Raw genomic sequence first — 23,684 nt, forward strand, 5'->3', positions numbered from 1 at the left:
GAATTGCTCGTTTAAAGTTATTCTAATATATAAAATTCTTCTGTCACGGTTTTAGAGGATTAACTCCTCCGAAACGGCTGAACCGATTCTCATGAAATTTTGTGAGCATATTGGGTAGGTCTGAGAATCGGCCAACGTCTACCTTTTTTTCGCTACGTGCCTAGGGTCTTGAGATCAAAACGTGGACCCGGGTCCCCTAGAATGTGTTTATACAATATGGATATCAAATGAAAGCTGTTGTTGAGTGCTATAGTACAGGATAATTCTTATACCCCTGGGTGACTAGGGTCTCGATATATAGGCCAAAACGTGGAACTGGGTACCCCTAGAATGTGTTTATACAATATTTATTTATTATAGGCCAAAACGTGGACCCGGGTAACCCTAGAATGTGTTAATATAATATGGATAACAAATGAAAGCTGTTGATGTGTGATTTAGTACAGGATAATTTTCATACAACTGGGAGGCTAGGGTCTCGAGATATAGTCCAAAACGTGGAGCCGGGTACTCCTAGAATGTGTTTATACAATATGGATATCAAATGAAAGCTGTTGCTGAGAGCTTTAATGTAATTTTCATTGTGATATTCAATTTAGTCGCATCAACCTGGCAAAACTGATAAATATGCATGCGAAGCCAAAATAAAGGCATGAATTAATAATAGCCACATACCTATTTATATACGTCCTATTCGATTTGCCTGAAATATATAAATTTGTCTATATTAGTATTTTTGATGTTTTTTTCCAGGAGGTAGACCAGAGACGGACTTGGGCTGGGATTAGGACTAGGACTGGTACTGAGACTCGGAATGGGACTGGAACAAAATACATACCACCCTCTGGGACTGGCAATAAGATATGAAGAAGTACGAGAAAAACTTGAGAGAAGAGAAAAGAGAGAAGGAGACTGGGAAAGAGATAGAATGAGACGAAGATGGACGGGCGAGGGCAGAGTTAGACGAAAAAAGCTTATTAAAATGTATGCAGATAGACCAAATTTAGGACAGAACAACGTCTGCCGGGTCTGCTAGTAAGATATGTATTTGTATATATATGTATATGTATATTGTTACGGGTTTTAATAAATGTATCCCTAGATTGCCAATCGAATAAATCGTAAATAAAATTTATGTAAGAAAAATTGATTCTTTATTCACCAACGAATTCAAAAACTAAAACTAATTAATTTTCACAATGACATATATTTCAAAGTTCAGTTTCCAAAAATATTTTCGTCACATTACCCTCCTCCTAAGTCTGATCGCCCCGATCAGACTCATTATTCACTCCCAATGGTGCCAGTCTTTCTAAATGGACCACTTTCATATTAGTTCTGGTTCCTCCAAGTTTCTTAATTCTATACACTACGTCGTTTATTGCTTTTATAACTTTATAAGGCCCTTCCCAATTGGACTGTAGCTTGGGCAATAACCCCTTCCTACGCTGAGGATTATAGAGCAGCACCAAATCACCTTGCCCAAATCCTTCCGAATTGAGTGCTTTATCATACCTCGCTTTCATTTTGTCACTCATGATTTTTGTTCGTTTTCTCACTTGATCGTGAATTTCATTCATTGTTTCTCTTAGCTGTTTAACATAATCATTGCTGTCATTGCTCGGTATGACACTTGAACCAAATTTTAAATCCGAAGGTAAACGAAGATCACTGCCAAAAATCACCGTGGCTGGAGTCTGACTGGTGGTCTCATGTACTGCAGAACGATATGCCATTAGGAACAAAGGAATGTGAGTATCCCAATCTCGCTGTTCTTTTTCCACCACTTTCCTCAAATGCTCTTCCAGTGTCCTATTAAATCTTTCCACCATGCCATCGGATTGAGGATGAAGGGCTGTTGTACGAGTTTTCCGAATTCCCAGAATTTTGCACACTTCCTTAAATACAACGGACTCAAAATTTCTGCCCTGATCAGAATGCACCTGTAAAGGCACACCAAATCTAGATATCCAACTTTTCACAAAAACTTCTGCTACTGTTGTGGCTTCCTGATTGGGAATCGGATAAAATAGTCCATAACCACAAGCAGATACTTATTACCAGAGCTACTGGTTGGAAACGGTCCGGCTACATCCATGGCGATTCGGTCAAAAGGAGCTCCTGAATTAAATTGCTTCATCTGTCCACGACTTCTATGCTTCGGGCCCTTAGCTGCCATACATTCACTGCAATTACCAATCCATTCAGCAACGGATTGATGACAGCCAACCCAATAAAATCTCTGCTTAATTTTGGCTAATGTTTTAGTGATTCCCATGTGCCCTCCACTTGGCCCATTATGTCATTCCTGAAGAACGTCTGGTCTTCGCACTTTTGGGACAACAATTAACGATTTGGAGCTTTGGCCGTCTTCGCTTTCCCATATTCGATAAAGGCAGCCAGATACCATCCTTAAACTACTCCACTGCGCCCAATATGCTTTTGCAATAGAATTTTCCGATAGCATCTGCTCTTTTGTTGGCCGTTTGTTTATGTCCATGCCCTTCATTAACAAAGCCAAATCAAGGTCTTCCTGTTGGGATTTACGCAAATTCGTCGCATTCCACTCTTCAGTTGCTTCGATACTCATTAACTACACATCAATAACATCTTCTTTAACTTCAGCTCTCGAACAATGTTTACATTCCAGATTGCATGGTCGACGGGACATTGCATCCGCATTCCCATGTGAGCTACCCGCACGGTGTTCTATGGAAAAGTCATAAGTTTGCAGTCTTTCAAGCCATCTCGCTAATTGTCCCTCGGGGTTTTTGAACTGAAGTAGCCACTTTAATGCTGCATGATCGGTCCGTACATGGAAACGTTGTCCATAAAGATACTTGTGAAAATGTTTAATAGATTCGACTAAAGCAAGTAATTCTCTGCGCGTAACACAGTAATTTTTCTCGGGCTTTCCTATAGTTCTGCTATAATAAGCAATAACTCTTTCCTGCCCACTTTTCACTTGGGACAAGACTCCTCCAATACCATAACCACTCGCATCAGTGTCTAATATAAACCTCGCTCCAGGAATAGGGTATGCCAACATTGGTGCAGTACATAATCGGTCCTTCAAGGTCTGAAAGGCAACTTCCTGATCTTCTCCCCACTTGAAGTGTTGGTTCTTCTTAGTCAGATCATGAAGACTACTAGCTACATCCGCGAAGTTTGGAACAAATCGACGATAATACGTGCACAATCCAAAGAAGCTTCTTAGATCATGCAGATTCGCTGGCCTGGGCCATTCCTTTACCACTTTGATTTTATCATCATCAGTAGATACTCCTTCTGCCGTTACCTTATGTCCCAAATAGTTTACCTCTCTTTTGAAAAACGAACACTTGTCTGGATTTAACTTTAAGCCAGCACAAGCTATTGTTTGCAATACATCTTCCAAATTCTTTAGATGATCATCAAAGCTTTTCCCTAGGACGATTATATCATCGAGGTAAACCAAGCAAGTTTTCCAGTGAAGTCCTTTAAGAACGTGCTCCATAAGCCTCTCAAAAGTGGCAGGGGCATTGCATAAGCCGAAAGGCATAACTGAAAATTGCCACAAACCCTCGCCTACATTAAATGCTATCTTTTCCCTATCTGCCTCGTCAACCTCTACTTGCCAATAGCCACTCTTTAAATCAAGAGTTGAAAACCATTCCGTTCCAATTAGTGAATCCAGTGTATCATCTATTCTCGGCAAAGGGTAACTATCTTTCTTGGTCACATCATTGAGTTTACGGTAGTCGACGCAGAACCTAATTTGTCCATCTTTTTTTTTACGAGTACTACGGGTGAGCACCAAGGACTGGCTGATGGTTCGATAACACCATTCCCACTCATATCACTAATTATTTGGCTGACAACTTCACGTTTCGCTAAGGGTATGCTTCGCAGAGGCTGTCGAATTGGTCTTGCGTCACCGGTATCAATCCGATGTCTTACGATATTAGTTCTACCTGGATTAGTACCCTTATCAAATATACTACAATATTTGCGTAGGAGTTGTTTGGCTTTACCAACGTCTAGCAACTCTAACCCTTTTGTCCAATTGCTTATCTCTTTATACATTTTACTTTCAGAAACATTTACATTTTTGGGGATTCCATCACAATTGACTATAACCTCGACTTCGTGACATTCCGCCAACAGAGCTCCTTTCAAAAGATTTTTAGGTGATTTAAATTCATTCAGAACTCTTACCGGAATTAGTCCGTCGTTATTTGAATTTACTGAAGTTTTAGCAACCAATACGTTTGGTGTAGAATTTTGTACAGCTTCAATCATCCATAACTTGTTTCCGCCTAAATTCCCATTAATTTTCGCCCAAATAACTGCCTCAGATACGGCTGGAATCTCTTGACTATTAACCACATGTACTTGCTGAACTCTGTGAGATCTGTCGTAACCGTAATCTAGCTTCACTTCAATATTGTTATACTTCATCATCATACTTCCCAAATCGATCTTGATCCCATGAGCCATCAAGAAATCGACGCCAATTATAATTTCGTCAGCAATATCCGCCACAATGAAATCATTTAAAGCTGTCATATTCCCAATCGTCACATCACAAGTAAGTTCACCTATTAAAAATGATTCCTCGCCAGTGGCAGTACGCAGTTTTGCTCCAATAAGTGGCTTCACGTTCTTTTTAACTAACCCTGCCTTTATTATGGAATGTGATGCTCCTGTGTCCAACGTCAGCATAGGTTCTTCTCCGTCTATATATCCTCTCACCGTTATGTTACTGGATTCTCTACCTATTTGCGAAATTGTGATAATGGGATACCCAAATGAGGGAACCAGCTTGACCCCCCTGCAGCTGGTTCGATTTAGTTTAACGAAATGTCTGCTGTGCTGTCAGTGCATGCTCTGTTTTGCTGTGGATTCGATAGCTCTTTTCCTACAACAAAACAACTTCGAGCCATATGTCCTTTCCTGCCACACTTAAAACAATTACCTTCAAACTTCCTCTGAGCTCCCGACGTTGGTAGAACAGATTTTAGAGCATTGCAAACTGTCTGCAACTGGTTTTCCTCAACATCTACCCGACGTGCGCGATACGAAGGTCTGCTCAAAAGTGTGGCTGTTTCTTGTGTCAATGCATGTGCAACTGTCTCCGCAAACGTTTTCTTTGGCATAGCGTAAGTTGCGCGCTTAGTGTCAATGTCCCGAATGCCATTCATGAACGCTTGAATTTTCATACGTTCGTTAAACTCACTGGAAGCATCCTCGTTTGCTAAATGAGCCAACCGTTCAATTTCTGTGGAAAAATCCTGTAACGTTTCCCCTTGCTTCTGCCACCGATTCAACAATTCCATTTGAAAAATCTGTTTCCGGTGTCCACTGCCGAATTTCCTCTCGAGTGCATTCATTATGGCCGTAAAACTGCGCTGTTCCCCCGTAGGTACTATGTTCAAAACCTCTGTTGCAGAACCTTTTAACGAAAGGATCAAAGCCGTTGCTTTATCAGCTTCACCCCAGTTATTACTCATTGCTGCCAAATCAAACTGCTTCTCAAAAGTCTTAAAAGGAATAGTCCCGTCATAAGGAGGAACTTTAAATTTCATTCCACCAGAAACCATCGTTGTCGCTGCCCGAGTATTATCACGGATATGGTTTTCTAAACAACCAACTCTTTCTTCAATATATTGAACCTTCTCGACGACTCTTTCCTCAACAGATTTGACCTGCTCATCAATTGCTGAAACTTTCTCACCAATTTCCGCTGTATGTTTGTTGAAAGAAGCTAACATTTTCGATAAACTCTCAGATAATCTTTCAGCCAGCCGAGTTTCCAGGCTTTCAGCCATTTCCTTAGAGTTTTCAGCCAACTGGCCTTGAATAGCCATGAGCAAATCGTCGACGTTTGTACTTACTGAAGGCGACGTTCCTTCTTCCCTCTCAGGTTTGGTGGTTAAATCTGAAACATGAAAATTATAAGCGTCCGCATCCAAACCATCGGCTTCTACAGCTTACCTTAACCGTGTTTGTAGCTCTAGTTTATTTCCATTTGTTGGAAAACCACGAATTTCAAGTTGTGCTTTAAGCTGTTGAATTCGCAACTCTTCTAATTTTACCATCTTGCAATTCTTATTCGTTTAGCAATCTCACTTCTGACACCAATTGTTACGGGTTTTAATAAATGTATCCCTAGATTGCCAATCGAATAAATCGTAAATAAAATTTATGTAAGAAAAATTGATTCTTTATTCACCAACGAATTCAAAAACTAAAATTAATTAATTTTCACAATGACATATATTTCAAAGTTCAGTTTCCAAAAATATTTTCGTCACAAAATGTATGATATATATATTGATAGTCAGGCGGCGATTAAAGCAATAATCTCAAACATTACTTCATCAAGAAGTGTTTTGGAATACAAAGAAGCATTGGAAAACTTCGCTTAGGCCGGACCATTTATCTATAATGGGCTCCTGGTCATAAAAGGATAGAAGGTAACGAGAAGGTCGATGAGTTAACAAAGGAGGGTGCAACACTCGCTGAATCGACGGTAGACGTTTCAACCAGTTTGCGAGAAATCAAAACAAGACAGGACAGGCTCGTCCATAACAGCAGATGTAGAAAGAACGAGCTGCAGGAAGAAACGGTTGAGCACGTTCTGTGCTATTTGGGGCGGAAGAGTCGCCAGGTCTCGAGAAATCCATTAAGCAAGGTCCTGGAAAACTTCTAGTATTTGCCAAGAGGGCTAAATTATTCTATAACATAAGTCCTGGCACCTGATTTGGGTTCTTATGCTTCTGTAATAATTCTGGTAATACCATTAACACATTCAGTCTATGTGAGATCTATATTGGCCGGCGACTTTAATCTAACCTATCCGGATATTCCTGGAAATTTTCAGGCTGATCCATGGGCCTGGGCAGGCACGGAATAGGTGAAGGTGTCGTCTGTCAGTGGAGACCTTAGTACTGCGCTGGCCGCTTGCTCTCCGATTCTGGAAAATTGAGCCTCAAGCCAGTTTAATGCATGCTGTGGAATAAACTAGCCACTTTATGCTAAGCTGTGCAACCTTTGCGAGAAGAACAGTAAAAGGTGTCCTAGTAAGCTTCTCCTTAACTGGACAACTACCACGCAACCTAAGCTAGGCAAATCTAATAATATTTTTCATAGGCATAATACCTTTACTTCAGTGTATACTAATTTTATGCATAACCAAACTTCATACTCAAAAAAGGTTCTTTGGATGGGTATGAGAGTGTGAAATTTTTAAAGAATTGTTTTGAAATTAAGTAAAGTTGGTGAGAGAAATATTTCAAATACGATAGAAAAACAAAGCATATAAAAGAATTTTGAGCCAGAGTATTTAGAAAAGAATGTCCTTGCGCTGACATCTCCATAGCCGAAAACACCGCCTGGTGTGTGGGTAAATACTTCAGCTTATGTGGCTACATGAATACATATGTACATACAAACATACACCGTTACAGAGATTTGCAAATTTACATTTGTATGCGCCTAAAGTGCTTGTCTGTTTGCGCATTTCGTTGAGCATTTGCATATCTTGCTTATTTATTTTCCCAAAGCTCACAGTGCCACCAGCTGTTGTTATTCGCCATATTTTTATGCTCCAGCTAAAGTTTGCTGTGCTGTTTTCGTTAATTTGTTTTTGCTGTTTCTTTTTTTATACTCAGCTGAGCAGAGTAAGATTTCTATATATCAAAATGATCTGGCCGAAAAAAGAAATTTATTTAGCCATGTCCGTCCGTCCGTCCGTAAACACGATAACTTGAGTAAATTTTGAGGTATCTTGATGAAATATGCTATGTAGGTTCCTGGGTACTCATCTCAGATCGCTGTTTAAAATGAACTAAATATAACCACGCCCACTTTTTAGATATCGGAAATTTCGAAAAACCGAAAAAGTGCGATAATTCATTACCAAAGACGGATAAAGCGATGAAACTTGGTAGGTGCGTTGACCTTATGACGCAAAATATAAAATTAGTACAATTTTTGACAATGGGCGTGGCACCGCTCACTTTTAAAAGAAGGTAACTTAAAAGTTTTGCAAGCTGTAACTTGGCAGTCGTTGAAGATATCATAATTAAATTTGGCAAGAGCGTTACTCCTATTACTATATGTGTGCTAAATAAAAATTAGCAAAATCGGATGACGAACACGCCCACTTCTTAAAAAAAATTTTTTTTTAAGTCAAATCATAACAAAAAATGTAATATCTTTACAATATAGAAGTAAATTATGTCAACATTCAACTCCAGTAATGATATGGTGCAACAAAATACAAAAATGCCATGATTCTATACCAAATATGAAAAAAGGGACGAAACGTTGTAATTGGATTGGTTTATTAACGCAAAATATAACTTAAGAAAAAACTTTGAAAAATGGGTGTGACACATACCATATTAAGTAGAATAAAATGAAAAAGTTCTGCAGGGCGAAATCAAAAGCTCTTGGAATCTTGGCAGGAATACTGTTCCTGCTATTACATATATAAATAAATTAGCGGTACCCGACAGATGATGTTCTGGGTCACCTTGGTCCACATTTTCGTCGATATCTCGAAAACTCCTTCACATATACAACTAAGGGCCACTCCCTTTTAAAACCCTCATTAATACCTTTAATTTGAAACCCATATCGTACAAGCACATTCTACAGTCACACCTGTCCCACGTTTATGGCGATATCCCGAAATGGCGTGAATCTATGGAACTATGGCCCATTCCCTTTTAAAATCTATATATTAATACGCTAACAAAATTTCCATACAATCAATTGACAGGCTGTTTCGCATACTTAGCATACGTAAAATCATATAAAAGTTATATGAATCGATTCGTATTGATCAGCCGCAGTGCATAGGCCTATTTTTGTTAACAAATATTACTCTATTTGTTTATAATTAATAGAAAAAGTTTTTTGTTAATTCGAAAATCTGTGCAGCTATCGAAATTGCCATCTGTAGGACGCATTATGTTCACAAACCCCCCTGAGTACAAAGCTCCAAATGCTCAATTGTCGCGTTGTTCAAATGTTTCATGTCTACATATGTATATATTTGTACACGCCAAAACGGTGAGAGAACTAATGCTACACTCATTTTCAGTTCAAATAAAATATTGTTTCCCATTGCTGCCAATTACCTATATTGGCCTGTACCAAAATCCTTAAAAAATTATTCTAAAATAATTGTTTGCGCACAAAAAAACTTTAAAGAGAAGTAATAACTTAACCGGCCTATTTTTTTGGACAAATTTTACTTACACGTAAAAGCATAGGTATTTATTTAACATATTCTTTGTTTTTCATTTTAGTTGCTTTAAAAAAATGAAATCAGAAATAATGAGTCAACTTTTGTTCAAACTCACTAAATTTATTTATTTATAACAATTAATTGCAAATTTGACCCAAAATGTTTTTTGCATTTCCAGATTTTATGGTCATTTTAGATATAGTAGGTCTTATACTGAACAAAAAATAAATAAATTTGCTACAAATATATTACATTAAAATTTGTATATTGTCTTTTATGCTAATTTATTTTGATATTTCTTATTTTATTTTATTATATTATCTTTTATTTGAACTTAGTTTATTTATTATTTAAATGCAATTTGATTGAATCGGAAAATTTCACGTTGTACATTAAACGAAAAAAACGACCCAAAAACGTTTTCGATTTTAGGTCGAAATATTCCATAGGCAGTATATTACCCACTATATTTATTATTAGGCTAACTTTTTTGGATTATATGCCCATTAATGGGATGCTTAGATCCCATAATCCTAATTTGTTTATGTCGCTTAAAATTATAAAATCAATTTTATTTTAGTAAATATGTTTGCGTGAATAATTTGAATATTTTTGTTTTGTCAAGTAATTTCACCTTAATTCTATGTCAATTTCTTTTGATTTTACATATTTTTTATATTTTTTTTTAAGGAGCTCCATACCAAAACATTTGAAAATTTTGTAGAAAATTTAAGAAAATACAATAAAAATTACAACGCCTTAATGAAAAATTTAAGTAAGTTAGACCAGTTTGCTATATTTCCACTCACTGCTTAACTATTAGCGCGTTATTGCACTACCCTAAACACTGGGTGCATAGACTGAGTTTTGGAATACAAAGAAGCATTGGAAAACTTCGCTTAGGCCGGACCATTTATCTATAATGGGCTCCTGGTCATAAAAGGATAGAAGGTAACGAGAAGGTCGATGAGTTAACAAAGGAGGGTGCAACACTCGCTGAATCGACGGTAGACGTTTCAACCAGTTTGCGAGAAATCAAAACAAGACAGGACAGGCTCGTCCATAACAGCAGATGTAGAAAGAACGAGCTGCAGGAAGAAACGGTTGAGCACGTTCTGTGCTATTTGGGGCGGAAGAGTCGCCAGGTCTCGAGAAATCCATTAAGCAAGGTCCTGGAAAACTTCTAGTATTTGCCAAGAGGGCTAAATTATTCTATAACATAAGTCCTGGCACCTGATTTGGGTTCTTATGCTTCTGTAATAATTCTGGTAATACCATTAACACATTCAGTCTATGTGAGATCTATATTGGCCGGCGACTTTAATCTAACCTATCCGGATATTCCTGGAAATTTTCAGGCTGATCCATGGGCCTGGGCAGGCACGGAATAGGTGAAGGTGTCGTCTGTCAGTGGAGACCTTAGTACTGCGCTGGCCGCTTGCTCTCCGATTCTGGAAAATTGAGCCTCAAGCCAGTTTAATGCATGCTGTGGAATAAACTAGCCACTTTATGCTAAGCTGTGCAACCTTTGCGAGAAGAACAGTAAAAGGTGTCCTAGTAAGCTTCTCCTTAACTGGACAACTACCACGCAACCTAAGCTAGGCAAATCTAATAATATTTTTCATAGGCATAATACCTTTACTTCAGTGTATACTAATTTTATGCATAACCAAACTTCATACTCAAAAAAGGTTCTTTGGATGGGTATGAGAGTGTGAAATTTTTAAAGAATTGTTTTGAAATTAAGTAAAGTTGGTGAGAGAAATATTTCAAATACGATAGAAAAACAAAGCATATAAAAGAATTTTGAGCCAGAGTATTTAGAAAAGAATGTCCTTGCGCTGACATCTCCATAGCCGAAAACACCGCCTGGTGTGTGGGTAAATACTTCAGCTTATGTGGCTACATGAATACATATGTACATACAAACATACACCGTTACAGAGATTTGCAAATTTACATTTGTATGCGCCTAAAGTGCTTGTCTGTTTGCGCATTTCGTTGAGCATTTGCATATCTTGCTTATTTATTTTCCCAAAGCTCACAGTGCCACCAGCTGTTGTTATTCGCCATATTTTTATGCTCCAGCTAAAGTTTGCTGTGCTGTTTTCGTTAATTTGTTTTTGCTGTTTCTTTTTTTATACTCAGCTGAGCAGAGTAAGATTTCTATATATCAAAATGATCTGGCCGAAAAAAGAAATTTATTTAGCCATGTCCGTCCGTCCGTCCGTAAACACGATAACTTGAGTAAATTTTGAGGTATCTTGATGAAATATGCTATGTAGGTTCCTGGGTACTCATCTCAGATCGCTGTTTAAAATGAACTAAATATAACCACGCCCACTTTTTAGATATCGGAAATTTCGAAAAACCGAAAAAGTGCGATAATTCATTACCAAAGACGGATAAAGCGATGAAACTTGGTAGGTGCGTTGACCTTATGACGCAAAATATAAAATTAGTACAATTTTTGACAATGGGCGTGGCACCGCTCACTTTTAAAAGAAGGTAACTTAAAAGTTTTGCAAGCTGTAACTTGGCAGTCGTTGAAGATATCATAATTAAATTTGGCAAGAGCGTTACTCCTATTACTATATGTGTGCTAAATAAAAATTAGCAAAATCGGATGACGAACACGCCCACTTCTTAAAAAAAATTTTTTTTTAAGTCAAATCATAACAAAAAATGTAATATCTTTACAATATAGAAGTAAATTATGTCAACATTCAACTCCAGTAATGATATGGTGCAACAAAATACAAAAATGCCATGATTCTATACCAAATATGAAAAAAGGGACGAAACGTTGTAATTGGATTGGTTTATTAACGCAAAATATAACTTAAGAAAAAACTTTGAAAAATGGGTGTGACACATACCATATTAAGTAGAATAAAATGAAAAAGTTCTGCAGGGCGAAATCAAAAGCTCTTGGAATCTTGGCAGGAATACTGTTCCTGCTATTACATATATAAATAAATTAGCGGTACCCGACAGATGATGTTCTGGGTCACCTTGGTCCACATTTTCGTCGATATCTCGAAAACTCCTTCACATATACAACTAAGGGCCACTCCCTTTTAAAACCCTCATTAATACCTTTAATTTGAAACCCATATCGTACAAGCACATTCTACAGTCACACCTGTCCCACGTTTATGGCGATATCCCGAAATGGCGTGAATCTATGGAACTATGGCCCATTCCCTTTTAAAATCTATATATTAATACGCTAACAAAATTTCCATACAATCAATTGACAGGCTGTTTCGCATACTTAGCATACGTAAAATCATATAAAAGTTATATGAATCGATTCGTATTGATCAGCCGCAGTGCATAGGCCTATTTTTGTTAACAAATATTACTCTATTTGTTTATAATTAATAGAAAAAGTTTTTTGTTAATTCGAAAATCTGTGCAGCTATCGAAATTGCCATCTGTAGGACGCATTATGTTCACAAACCCCCCTGAGTACAAAGCTCCAAATGCTCAATTGTCGCGTTGTTCAAATGTTTCATGTCTACATATGTATATATTTGTACACGCCAAAACGGTGAGAGAACTAATGCTACACTCATTTTCAGTTCAAATAAAATATTGTTTCCCATTGCTGCCAATTACCTATATTGGCCTGTACCAAAATCCTTAAAAAATTATTCTAAAATAATTGTTTGCGCACAAAAAAACTTTAAAGAGAAGTAATAACTTAACCGGCCTATTTTTTTGGACAAATTTTACTTACACGTAAAAGCATAGGTATTTATTTAACATATTCTTTGTTTTTCATTTTAGTTGCTTTAAAAAAATGAAATCAGAAATAATGAGTCAACTTTTGTTCAAACTCACTAAATTTATTTATTTATAACAATTAATTGCAAATTTGACCCAAAATGTTTTTTGCATTTCCAGATTTTATGGTCATTTTAGATATAGTAGGTCTTATACTGAACAAAAAATAAATAAATTTGCTACAAATATATTACATTAAAATTTGTATATTGTCTTTTATGCTAATTTATTTTGATATTTCTTATTTTATTTTATTATATTATCTTTTATTTGAACTTAGTTTATTTATTATTTAAATGCAATTTGATTGAATCGGAAAATTTCACGTTGTACATTAAACGAAAAAAACGACCCAAAAACGTTTTCGATTTTAGGTCGAAATATTCCATAGGCAGTATATTACCCACTATATTTATTATTAGGCTAACTTTTTTGGATTATATGCCCATTAATGGGATGCTTAGATCCCATAATCCTAATTTGTTTATGTCGCTTAAAATTATAAAATCAATTTTATTTTAGTAAATATGTTTGCGTGAATAATTTGAATATTTTTGTTTTGTCAAGTAATTTCACCTTAATTCTATGTCAATTTCTTTTGATTTTACATATTTTTTATATTTTTTTTTAAGGAGCTCCATACCAAAACATTTGAAAATTTTGTAGAAAATTTAAGAAAATACAATAAAAATTACAACGCCTTAATGAAAAATTTAAGTAAGTTAGACCAGTTTGCTATATTTCCACTCACTGCTTAACTATTAGCGCGTTATTGCACTACCCTAAACACTGGGTGCATAGACTGAGTTGAAAAAAATACAAGTTGGTCGAATTTCAACCACAGGCGATACTAGTACTCTTTAATACCTTCCATTTGATACCCATGTCATACAAACACATTCCAGGGTTAACCTGGGTTAATTTTCCTACATAGTGATTTTCCCTTATATTGTCTCTAAAGCTCTCATCTGAGTATGTAATGTTCGGTTATACCCGAACTTAGCCTTCCTTACTTGTTTTTTTTTTTTTTTGTGTTCATATTTGCATTTTACTATTCCTTTGTCATAGCCAATAGCGTCAACAATCGCCAATGTGTGTATTTGGCAATTTTAAAATTTTTACGGATTTTTTTTTTTTTGTTTAAGCTAGACAAATTTTCCTTTTCACTAATATTACTTCCATTTCAACAAGCACAAAGCATCTGAAAGTGATTTTCCCTTTAGTTATCTACAAAACTTTCATGATTTAATTCTCTGTTTATCAGTATGACAGGTCCTTTGCCCTGTTGAGTGAGTTCAAATGTATTTTTACAGTTGTTTAGAAAAGTTTAACAAATAATTTATATTCCTTTTATTGATTTATATTTAGTTACTTACCTGTCACCAGATTGGCGTGATGAAATTGACAAACAGCATCTGCCTCAAACCAAGATATTCGATCACGGAAAAAGCGATAAAAGACATTAAGTCCCTCTTGAGGCATTGTCCATGTATTGCTGACGTTTACCTGCAAGAAAAAAAAATTGTTGCATTGTGCTGCCAATTAAGTATTCAAAGCTTTTGAATAACTAAGAAAAAGCTTTAGTATTTATTCTAGCATAAGAGAAATCCAAAAGTTCAATTTTACTACCTCCATATTAATAAGGCCCCTTTCTGGCTTCCGACAATATAACGTAAGGAGAACAAGTTCTCATATTTAGCTGCTTTTCCTGCAGAAAAAATGGGAGGCAGTCCCTAAAATTTACCGTTTCGTACAAAAATTTTGAAGACTACCTCCAAATTGGAGCTAATCGTATGCAGAGCGGGATGGTTGGCAGCCACATTTTTTTCTGCAGAGCTAAAGTTTTAGCTTAAAGACTGGGACTATCTCAGGCGTACAGATAATATATAGGAGACCCATCCAGCTGCAATTATTGAAGACTCGCGGCAGTGGTAAATATCGCGCTAAAAAAGTGGCGGTATTGGATAGCCGAGACACGACCAACAGAGGTTCATGTATAACGTATAGCTGAAACGGTTACGATGAATCGGGGACTCCCACACTTTTCGGTCATAGAAGTGGAGGATAGTGTAGAGATAACTTTTCCGTTGGAGAGACATTTTTCCGTTGCAACTGAGTATAATACATACTGAAACTTAGCACAACTAATTTTCTGTGCAATAATTTCATAAAGTTACACACTCAGTCCATATAAAGTTTAAGTGCATATGTATATACATGTAAAATAAGCTAAGCTATTATTTAAAAGTTCATGACATATGCAATTAAAATTTTAAGTAGGTCAATTTAAAAGGGCGTGCATCGGAAATATTTTTCTTCACTGTGAAAGCCCTCTTCTTTAAGTGTCAAGTGGGAGTACATTCGAACAACCAGATAAGTCCCATATGATCTAAGGTAGGAGTGCAAGGTCCACCTTCCTCATTACCTTGCTGTCTTAAACCCCTTCACCCAGAAGTCTGATATGTAGTCCAGAGTATCGACGGAGAAAGCGCGATTCGTCCTTGTAGCTTCTGTAGAGGAAGCTTGTTTGTTTACGCCTCCTCCGAAACATCGGCACGACAGCACAGTGATGAAATGTCTTCCTGAAATGTCTCCTTGTAAGTTCGCGTCTTTCCTATACAAACGTAGTAATAGAGACCTTAAGACTTTGCATCCTGATTGGTCCATTGCAAGTTCGTGGCCCTAATTCTATATTCCTCGATTTTATTCAAGAGGTAACACGGTGGAAGTAAGAAGGTTTTCGCTTCGTTTATACACATTCCGCATCTTATCACCGCCAACTTTCTGGCAAAGTTATAACCTGAGATGCCCAATAGATTCCAGCGAGGCTTGGGTTGGGACAGCCCCGCTATCCTGACCGTAACGCTGATCGTTGAGAATGCATTGTTATAGAATCAAGCCGACCTCTTCTTATAAGAGACTCCGGAAGATTCAGGAGGCCGTTAGGATTGTTTAAACAACAGTTGCTTTTAACGCAACCCAACTGCAGTTCTTCTTACTCCTTTGAACTATCTGCGTAAACCCCTATCTTGCCTGAGGCCACCTCTTGCTTCTCCTTCGAAAGAAAGCTTACGTTCAGTACTTGGTTCAGTAGTAGTAAAATTCAAAATTTAATGCACTGTGCCCAACTATGTTAGAAGTCAATAGCTGAATACAGTCCGTGTCAGACATTAAATCCGTTTTACATCCGTAGTCTCTGATTTTCACATTTTGAATTCTATATGCCAATGATCCGCTTTTGCGCGCCAATCCTGCACGAACTTAAACAGGGTCATCAAGTGAAAAATAGCTAGCACTTCATATTTTTAGATATTCCCAGGCTTTGCCACTTTCTCGGACTTGTGCTGTGTTTAGCACCCTCCATCGCTCACAGCGGGAGTTTTCATCCTCTGAAGGAAGTTTTTCGTATACTATACGACTGCCAGATCTTTGACTTTAAATTTCCCGTAACACTTCCTTCTCGGTTTAATTTGTGCCGTTCAGTTTTGGCAAGGTGAAGGAGGGAGTTTTTGACTTTCTTGTGAACGCTTTGCTCTGTCCGTTGCAACAAAATTCTGCATGTTACTATTTTCTTGAACTCGTTATTCGTTGGACAGACTACCCTTGTTTATTTTGCTCCTTGTGTTCGCAGAATTTCGTTAGCTACTGGCACCCATAGAAGAAGCCACGACACGTTTGCCTGACGAGCGCCACTTAAGTTGGTTTGCAACCTTACTAAATATCATACAATTAGTCAATGCAACAGATTTTAGTTTAGGCTAGAAACTTTAAATATTGGTAAAGTTCGCTTAAAAGCCATGGATTCTAACAACTAAGTACTTGTGTAAGATCAAAGAAAATTGCAGAGAACTATTAAGCTACGACAGTTGGCGAGGGGAGGTGGAAATCGGTGTGAAGTAAGATGAAAATTACCGCTGGTACAGCTAGAGCCTCGGTGTATGGTGGATAGATAACATGTCCGAAATTTCGACTAATGGTAAAGGGGCTATAGGCGTGTGGTGTATGGTATAACCGGGCCCGAGCTATCGGTGCTGGATAAATGGACGTTGCGTTAATAGCGTTTTTAGCATCCACTAGCTTTGAGTCCAAATGTTTATTAAAATATAATTGACAAGTGAGAAGTGCACCTAAGTATTTTTATTCGTTAACTACTTCAATAACTTCGCTATGAACAAGACAAAAATCATGGTATTAAAGAAAGGTGGTAGAACCCCCGGCTCATGGAAATGGATCTACGGTAGCGAAGTTATTGAAGTAGTTAACGAATAAAAATACTTAGGTGTACTTCTCACTTGTCAATTATATTTTAATAAGATCCATTTCCATGAGCCGGGGGCTCTACCACCTTTCCTAAATACCATGATTTTTGACTTATTCAAGTTGACAGTTAGTGCCCATTGACTACAATTGTAAAGGGAGTTTATCATTTCCTGTAGCTGTTCCGGTGATTCCGCAAGCAAGACCAGATCGTCTGCGTACATAAGCACCTTCACATTAATGTTCTTAACCCTGGCACCCCCGCAAAAATAGTCATTTAGTTCATTTAAGTACAAAGAGAATAGAACCGGTCTTAAGAAGCAGCCTTGGCGGAAACCGTGATTAACAGGGAAAGGCTCTGACAGATTGGCATCAAACAGAACTTTGCAAGACGTGTTAGCGTAGACTAATCTTAAAATTTCAATCATAAGAGTTGAATAACCATAGGAGGCTAGTTTATAAAAGAGCATGTTGTGGGGAATCGTATCACAAGTACACGAGAAATCTACAAAAAAGGCAAACGTTCTTTAATTACGTGAAAATTGATCAAAATTCAAACCAAATATATACTCCCGAAAGGCTTTGATTACATGCCAACGCATTTCGAAAGTTTTGCTTTGTTGAACGAAATTTCATATATTTCAAACGATTTTGACTTTGGTGTGACTCCCACAAGCATACTTATAAATTAAACCTTTGCAGGCTTTGTACAGAAGTACATCTAACTTTTCACAATGATCTTTAGCATTAATTATTTCCACACTCTTTATTACGTTCTTCATTAGTCGTCATTTTTAGTGCATACAATATTCGCTAGCGTTTACTTAAATTTTTTTTGTATGTACATCAAAGTTCTTTGCTTTTTAGCCTTTAGTTTACTTTTAACTTTGCCAGAAGCTGTTTTTGCTTTGGGAAAAAAAAAATTTAAATATGCAACTTAAAAAAAGGGAACAAATTAAAACAAGAAAGAGTGAAACAAGAAAAAATATAAAACAAAAAAATTTGAAGAGTGTTAAATATTCGTTTGTAGTTGTTAAAACACTTGAGCAGGAAAGGAAGTCAACTACAAATAAAAGCACATGAAAATTATTTGAAAATTTTCTCTTTTCGGTTGCCAACGAATTTTTTGTTGGTCAAATCTTTTGTTTTTTTTTTTTCAAATTTTTGTAGACGTAACATAATTTTAAAAAGCAATAGAACGATAAAAATTATTTGAGCATTCATATGCTGTAAAAGTAATATACACTGATGCAGAAAAATCGGGTGCAGTGAAATAACTACCAAATGCAATAACTCCCAACAAAGAAATGAAATAACTCCCAGATATTTTCCATACAAATTGGGACTTATTTCATTATGAAATAGCTCCCAATTCATTGGGACTTATGTCATAATTTTTGTTGGTAATTATTTCATAATTTTTTGAGATTGGGAGTTATTTCATTTTTATTGGGACTTACTTCATTGTTTGTAATTCAGGCATTGGGAGTTATTTAATTTTTGGTGCGAGTTATTTCATTTTCTTAAAAAGACAATTTTATCAAACTTTGACGTTCTTCTAACAGTTTCTATGGGTCGGCTATACATTAAGGGATCAATTGGTTTTATTCGTAGACCAAAGGGGTTTGAACTTCGAAGTTTTGCACATAGGTTCTCAGGGAGTTCCCCAACGAGAATCAGTTAGTAATTTTTAATTGCTATTAACAGTTTACTAGTAATTAGTAGTTAAAGTTACAATGGTATAACTATCAGTTTTTATCTACATACGAACACTTTCACCAGAATTTTATACATAAGTACACTTTATAGTGTTTATAAAACCACAATCAACTATTTTCATTTGTTTAAGTTTGCGTATTATTGTAAAATTTAATGATTTATTTGTTTACTTTCCGCGAACACAAACATACAGCCATTTTATCTAATTCACTGCTTGCTTGGTGGTACCAGATGCTTTAAATTGTTCCAACGAATGAAAAATTTTTAAATAGTACCAACGAGGAAAATGGACCTTTTTCATTCAACTCTATTTATTTATTTTACAAAAAATAGAAAATTTGGAATAAAAAATCGCGCGATGCACAGTAATTCTGCGTAGAATACTTTTCTGCATAAGCGGCCTTCGGTGTTCTACGCAGACTTCTTCCTTAAATTTTTTTTTTTAATAAATAATGTTAATTTCATAAAAAAATGCAATTTTTTAAAATAAATAACGTTTACTTCGACGACACTATTCAAGTTTTCTTGTAATTGTAACTTTTCCATATGTTCATAATAGTTTTTCAAATCTCATTGTAGCTGATTATATAGTATAAAGATACCATTTCAAATTTTGATTTGGGATTTATTTCATTTTTTTGGGACTTATTTCATTTGGGAGTTATTTCCTTTTTTTTTGGGAATTGTGGTTTCATTATGAAATAACTGGCAAATATTGGGAGTTATTTCATTTCTTTCATTGGGAGTTATTTCATGGGAGTTATTTCATGGGAGTTATTTCATTTGGGAGTTATTTCACTGCACCGAAAAATCGTTCTGAAAATAAAGGCAGATTAACAAGATTACTAGAAGCTCGGAACGTTTTCATATTAAACCCACCCTGAAAAATAAATATAAATCGCTTAATGGAAACTGTCTAAGGGTTGGCTTTTTACAGGACTCCGTATATAGTCTCACTTCTAGTTAACACTAAAAAGGGAGTCTATTATAAATTCATGCAGCGTTGCCTTAGCAATTACTGTATCTGTGAAATTGAAAAAAACAAAAAATCTTACAGAAAAAAATTTCACAGTGTTAGAAAAAAGACAAATCAAAAACTGGACCAACCAAAACTTCACCATAAGACGGTCCTCGTGGCACTTGAGCTTTTGACACAGTTAACCACCGTACACTACACCAAAAGGAATTAGGAAACATCTCCGTAAGCACTACGATGAGATACGGCACCTTCCAACTCATCCGATTGATCCAGATTAACATAAGGAGGACTTAATCATAGTTCACACTAATTCGGGAATAAGCATCGCGAGGTCGCTCCGGGAGAACGCTGTTATCAATAATTATTACTTAAACTAAGTAGTATGACATCTGATATAATTCTGGCGAGAGGCTGACTAGTGTATTAATTGGTATGACCCTGCCGCATATACTGACTAGTGTGTCATTTGGTTCGATTCTGGTGCATATAATGACTAGTTTGTCAACCGGTATGATGCTGATGTAGAGACTGGCCATTTATATTTCGTAGGACATCGCCGTATTAAAAATACCAGCTGCTAATATGGAAAATAGACTGCACTCTAACTAGTTGGGGTTTTTGGCAAACTAGTATTCTTCTAGTATACAACTAAATGATTTGACTGCAGGGTAAGTGAGAAATTAAGGGTCACAGTCACTCACATTCACAGTCACCACTATATAATAACAACAATTTCATAATTCAAATCGGTTTTTCGTTCATTTGGACTCTTGCGTGCCTTTGACTTTGTTGGCCATGACCCGATTTCCGGTTTATCTTTGGATCGAAAGAAGAAGCTTAAGCCTTTCGAAAGCTATATATGTCAGCTAGGAAAATATAACAATACTGAAAATTTTCCCAATGAAAAAATTTTATTTTTTTTTTACTTTTTTCGGGTTCTGTCAACTTTGGTGCTGTCTATATGCACTAATCTATATGCAGCCTGCACCAACCCTGACTTGCATCAGAATTCAAAATTAATTATAATTTCAACGGGTAATAATTTTCTATATTCCAAACTTACTGTGTTATTTAAATATTAATGAAAACAAAATTAAAAAATATATAAAATTGTATCAAAACGAGTTACAAATATTTACTTGGTCTTTTGCTAAGTTTACTTAGATTCAAACTTTGCAGACTAATATGACTGAAACTTCTGTAGCTACCAATCGATTTTGAACTTTTTACCAGTTTTGGATAGACAAAATTTCGTTACTTTATACACATTAAGGATATATTGGGGGATTTGTGTTTATTTACCGAACAAACCAATTAATAAAAGCCCACCCACACATATCCTGTATGAACGCCATTTCAAATACCGAAATTTTGTTCAACCAAAACTGACAAAAACTTAAACAAGTAAGAAAGTCTAAGTTCGGGTGAAACCAAACATTTCTTAACCCAACCATATCACTACTGTCGTAGACTATCAGTCAAATGTAGTTAAATAACATAGAGTTATTGCAAACTTTGTTAAAGCTAGACCTTAAGGAAGAGTGGGCGTGGTCTTTAACCTATTTTCATTATCTTCACTCAGTCTGCATAATTTGACAATAATAATGTCTCTGCTAAATTTAGGTGTATTAGCTTAGCGGTATTCATTTTTGAATTATCTCATTTTTCTAAATTCCGAATTCACTCATTTTTAATACCGAGCTATTCTGTGTAAAGATAAGCCCATATACCGAATTTGAAGAGGTCAATATTTGCTCAAGTTATCATGTTATATCGGACGGACATATGGACGGACATGGCTTAATGAAATTTTTTTTCGATAACGATGATTTTGATATATGGAAGTCTATATCTATCTCGATTCCTTTATACATATGTACAACTACAGCTAGGTATACAAAAATGATGAAAATGTTACAGTCATATTAGTCTGCAAAGCGTGATTCTAAATTTAGACAAAAACGGGCCAAGTTAACATTACTTAGTCGTTTCGATATAATTCCTGAAGGATATTAAATGACAATTTTGCAAAGAAATTATTCAAATTTTAGATCCACAATGTGCCTGTAAGAAGAGTTTAGTGAAATAGCTGTAACTAGACAAAATAACTAGATTTTGTTGCTATTTGATACTTAAATATTTGTTACACGAATCTGCACCCTTAGTTTTTAAAAGAAATGCCATTCTAGTATTTTTCTATGTTATGAAAGTTTAAACAAAGACCTGCTACAATGTAACAGAATCTTTGCGAGTTGTTCAACTATAACATCGACTTGAAACATGAAGTACCGTAAATAATTTCATAGCTACCGATTGCCTTTGTTTTATCGGCCTATTGGTAAAGGGTTCAGTATTCGATTCGTGCTCAAGGCCAGAAACATATTTTTGATGATAATTATTGTTTTTTTTTTTTTTAATTTTCTATATATGAAAAATTATTATTGATATTAGAGAAAAATTGTAGGTTTACAAACGGCGATGGTTACTAGAGCGTGTTTCTGAATTTCACTTCTTCATCAGCTAGCTTTTCGGGAGCTGAGCGTTGAACTCGAATCTCCAACATTCATATCAGTGCAGAGGCAGATGCCTTTAGCTGCTAAGCCATATGAATGTCCCGTTGTTCGCTGTACAATTGGTCTGTAAGAGTTGCCTTTTTCTTTCTATTCCTTTTTGATTTTATGATTATTTTTTTATTTTCGGAATAGTACTATAGTAAAAATAATAGTACTATTCCAAAAATAAAAAAACATGCAAATATAGAAAAATTTAAAAAAAACAATGATTATCATACAAATTATTGTTCCGCCTTAAGCTCGAATCGAACCTTGAATCCTTTAATACCTAATTTTTAGCAAGCAATTCTTCGAAAAAACTTTTAATTATGGTGCAATAATGCCCCGCCCTGTGGCGGACCGCTCTTGTAAATTGTAAACATTTGCAAGTTGTATTTATTTTCAAAAATTAAAAACCTAACAATTACACGAAAACATATTTGTGCCACTTGAAAAGACGGATACCGGAGTATATGCGTAACATTTTTCTTGTTTTAAAAATAAAAGAGAACCTTATTTTAGTGAAACGAGATGTGAAAGTTTGATTTACCAGAAACAAGTTCAAGTTGTTTTATTCTGTGGTTTCGGGGCCAGCTGCTTTTCCGTCTACGTCTTTAATTATATTATTCAGAATACTTTTGTGTAATTCTTAAAAATAATTAAATGTAAGGCGCGATAATCTCCGAAGAGATCTAAGGCCGAGCTTCTCTTCCAATTTGCGTCGTGGTCCTCTTGATTTTCCCTACAAATTGGCCGGACGGCACCGACATGTTTTATGCCGACTCCGAACGGAATCTGCAAGGCAGATGTGATTTCACTGAGAGCTTTTCATGGCAGAAATACACCCGGAGCGCTTGTCAAACACTGCCTATCGGCGACCCCGCTTATAAAAATTGTCTTCTAATTGAAAAACCTTATTTCTAAAATTTTGATGTTGCTTTGCCCGGGGTGTGAACCCAGGGCATACGGTGTGGTAGGCGGAGCACGCTACCATCATACCACGGTGGCCGCCGTAATGTAATTCTTAAGAATTGTTTATTGTAGATCGTTAAGCCTGTTTTGATGCAGTCTCAATTATAAATGCTAGAAGTTTGACTAAGAAGAAACACTAAAACAATGTAAAAATATAGAAATAAATAACAAA

At 36.0% G+C, this 23,684-nt stretch overlaps 2 protein-coding genes across 2 annotated transcripts in view; one reads left to right on the top strand and one right to left on the bottom strand.

Annotated features, from left to right (window-relative positions):
- The window catches only part of LOC137250868 (uncharacterized), an 80,492-nt gene extending 65,958 nt beyond the window's left edge, over positions 1-14,534 (bottom strand). Inside the window, exon 1 of the mRNA XM_067784497.1 lies at positions 14,410-14,534. Within this exon, the coding sequence (XP_067640598.1) occupies positions 14,410-14,515 (106 nt within the window). The 5' untranslated portion in view covers positions 14,516-14,534. The remainder of the gene's footprint in view (positions 1-14,409) is intronic.
- Positions 1-23,684, top strand: part of Mct1 (Monocarboxylate transporter 1) — an 854,653-nt gene that overhangs the window by 334,470 nt on the left and 496,499 nt on the right. The window lies entirely within an intron of this gene.

This window comes from Eurosta solidaginis, chromosome 4, assembly GCF_040869045.1.
Source record: "Eurosta solidaginis isolate ZX-2024a chromosome 4, ASM4086904v1, whole genome shotgun sequence".
NCBI lineage: Eukaryota > Metazoa > Arthropoda > Insecta > Diptera > Tephritidae > Eurosta > Eurosta solidaginis.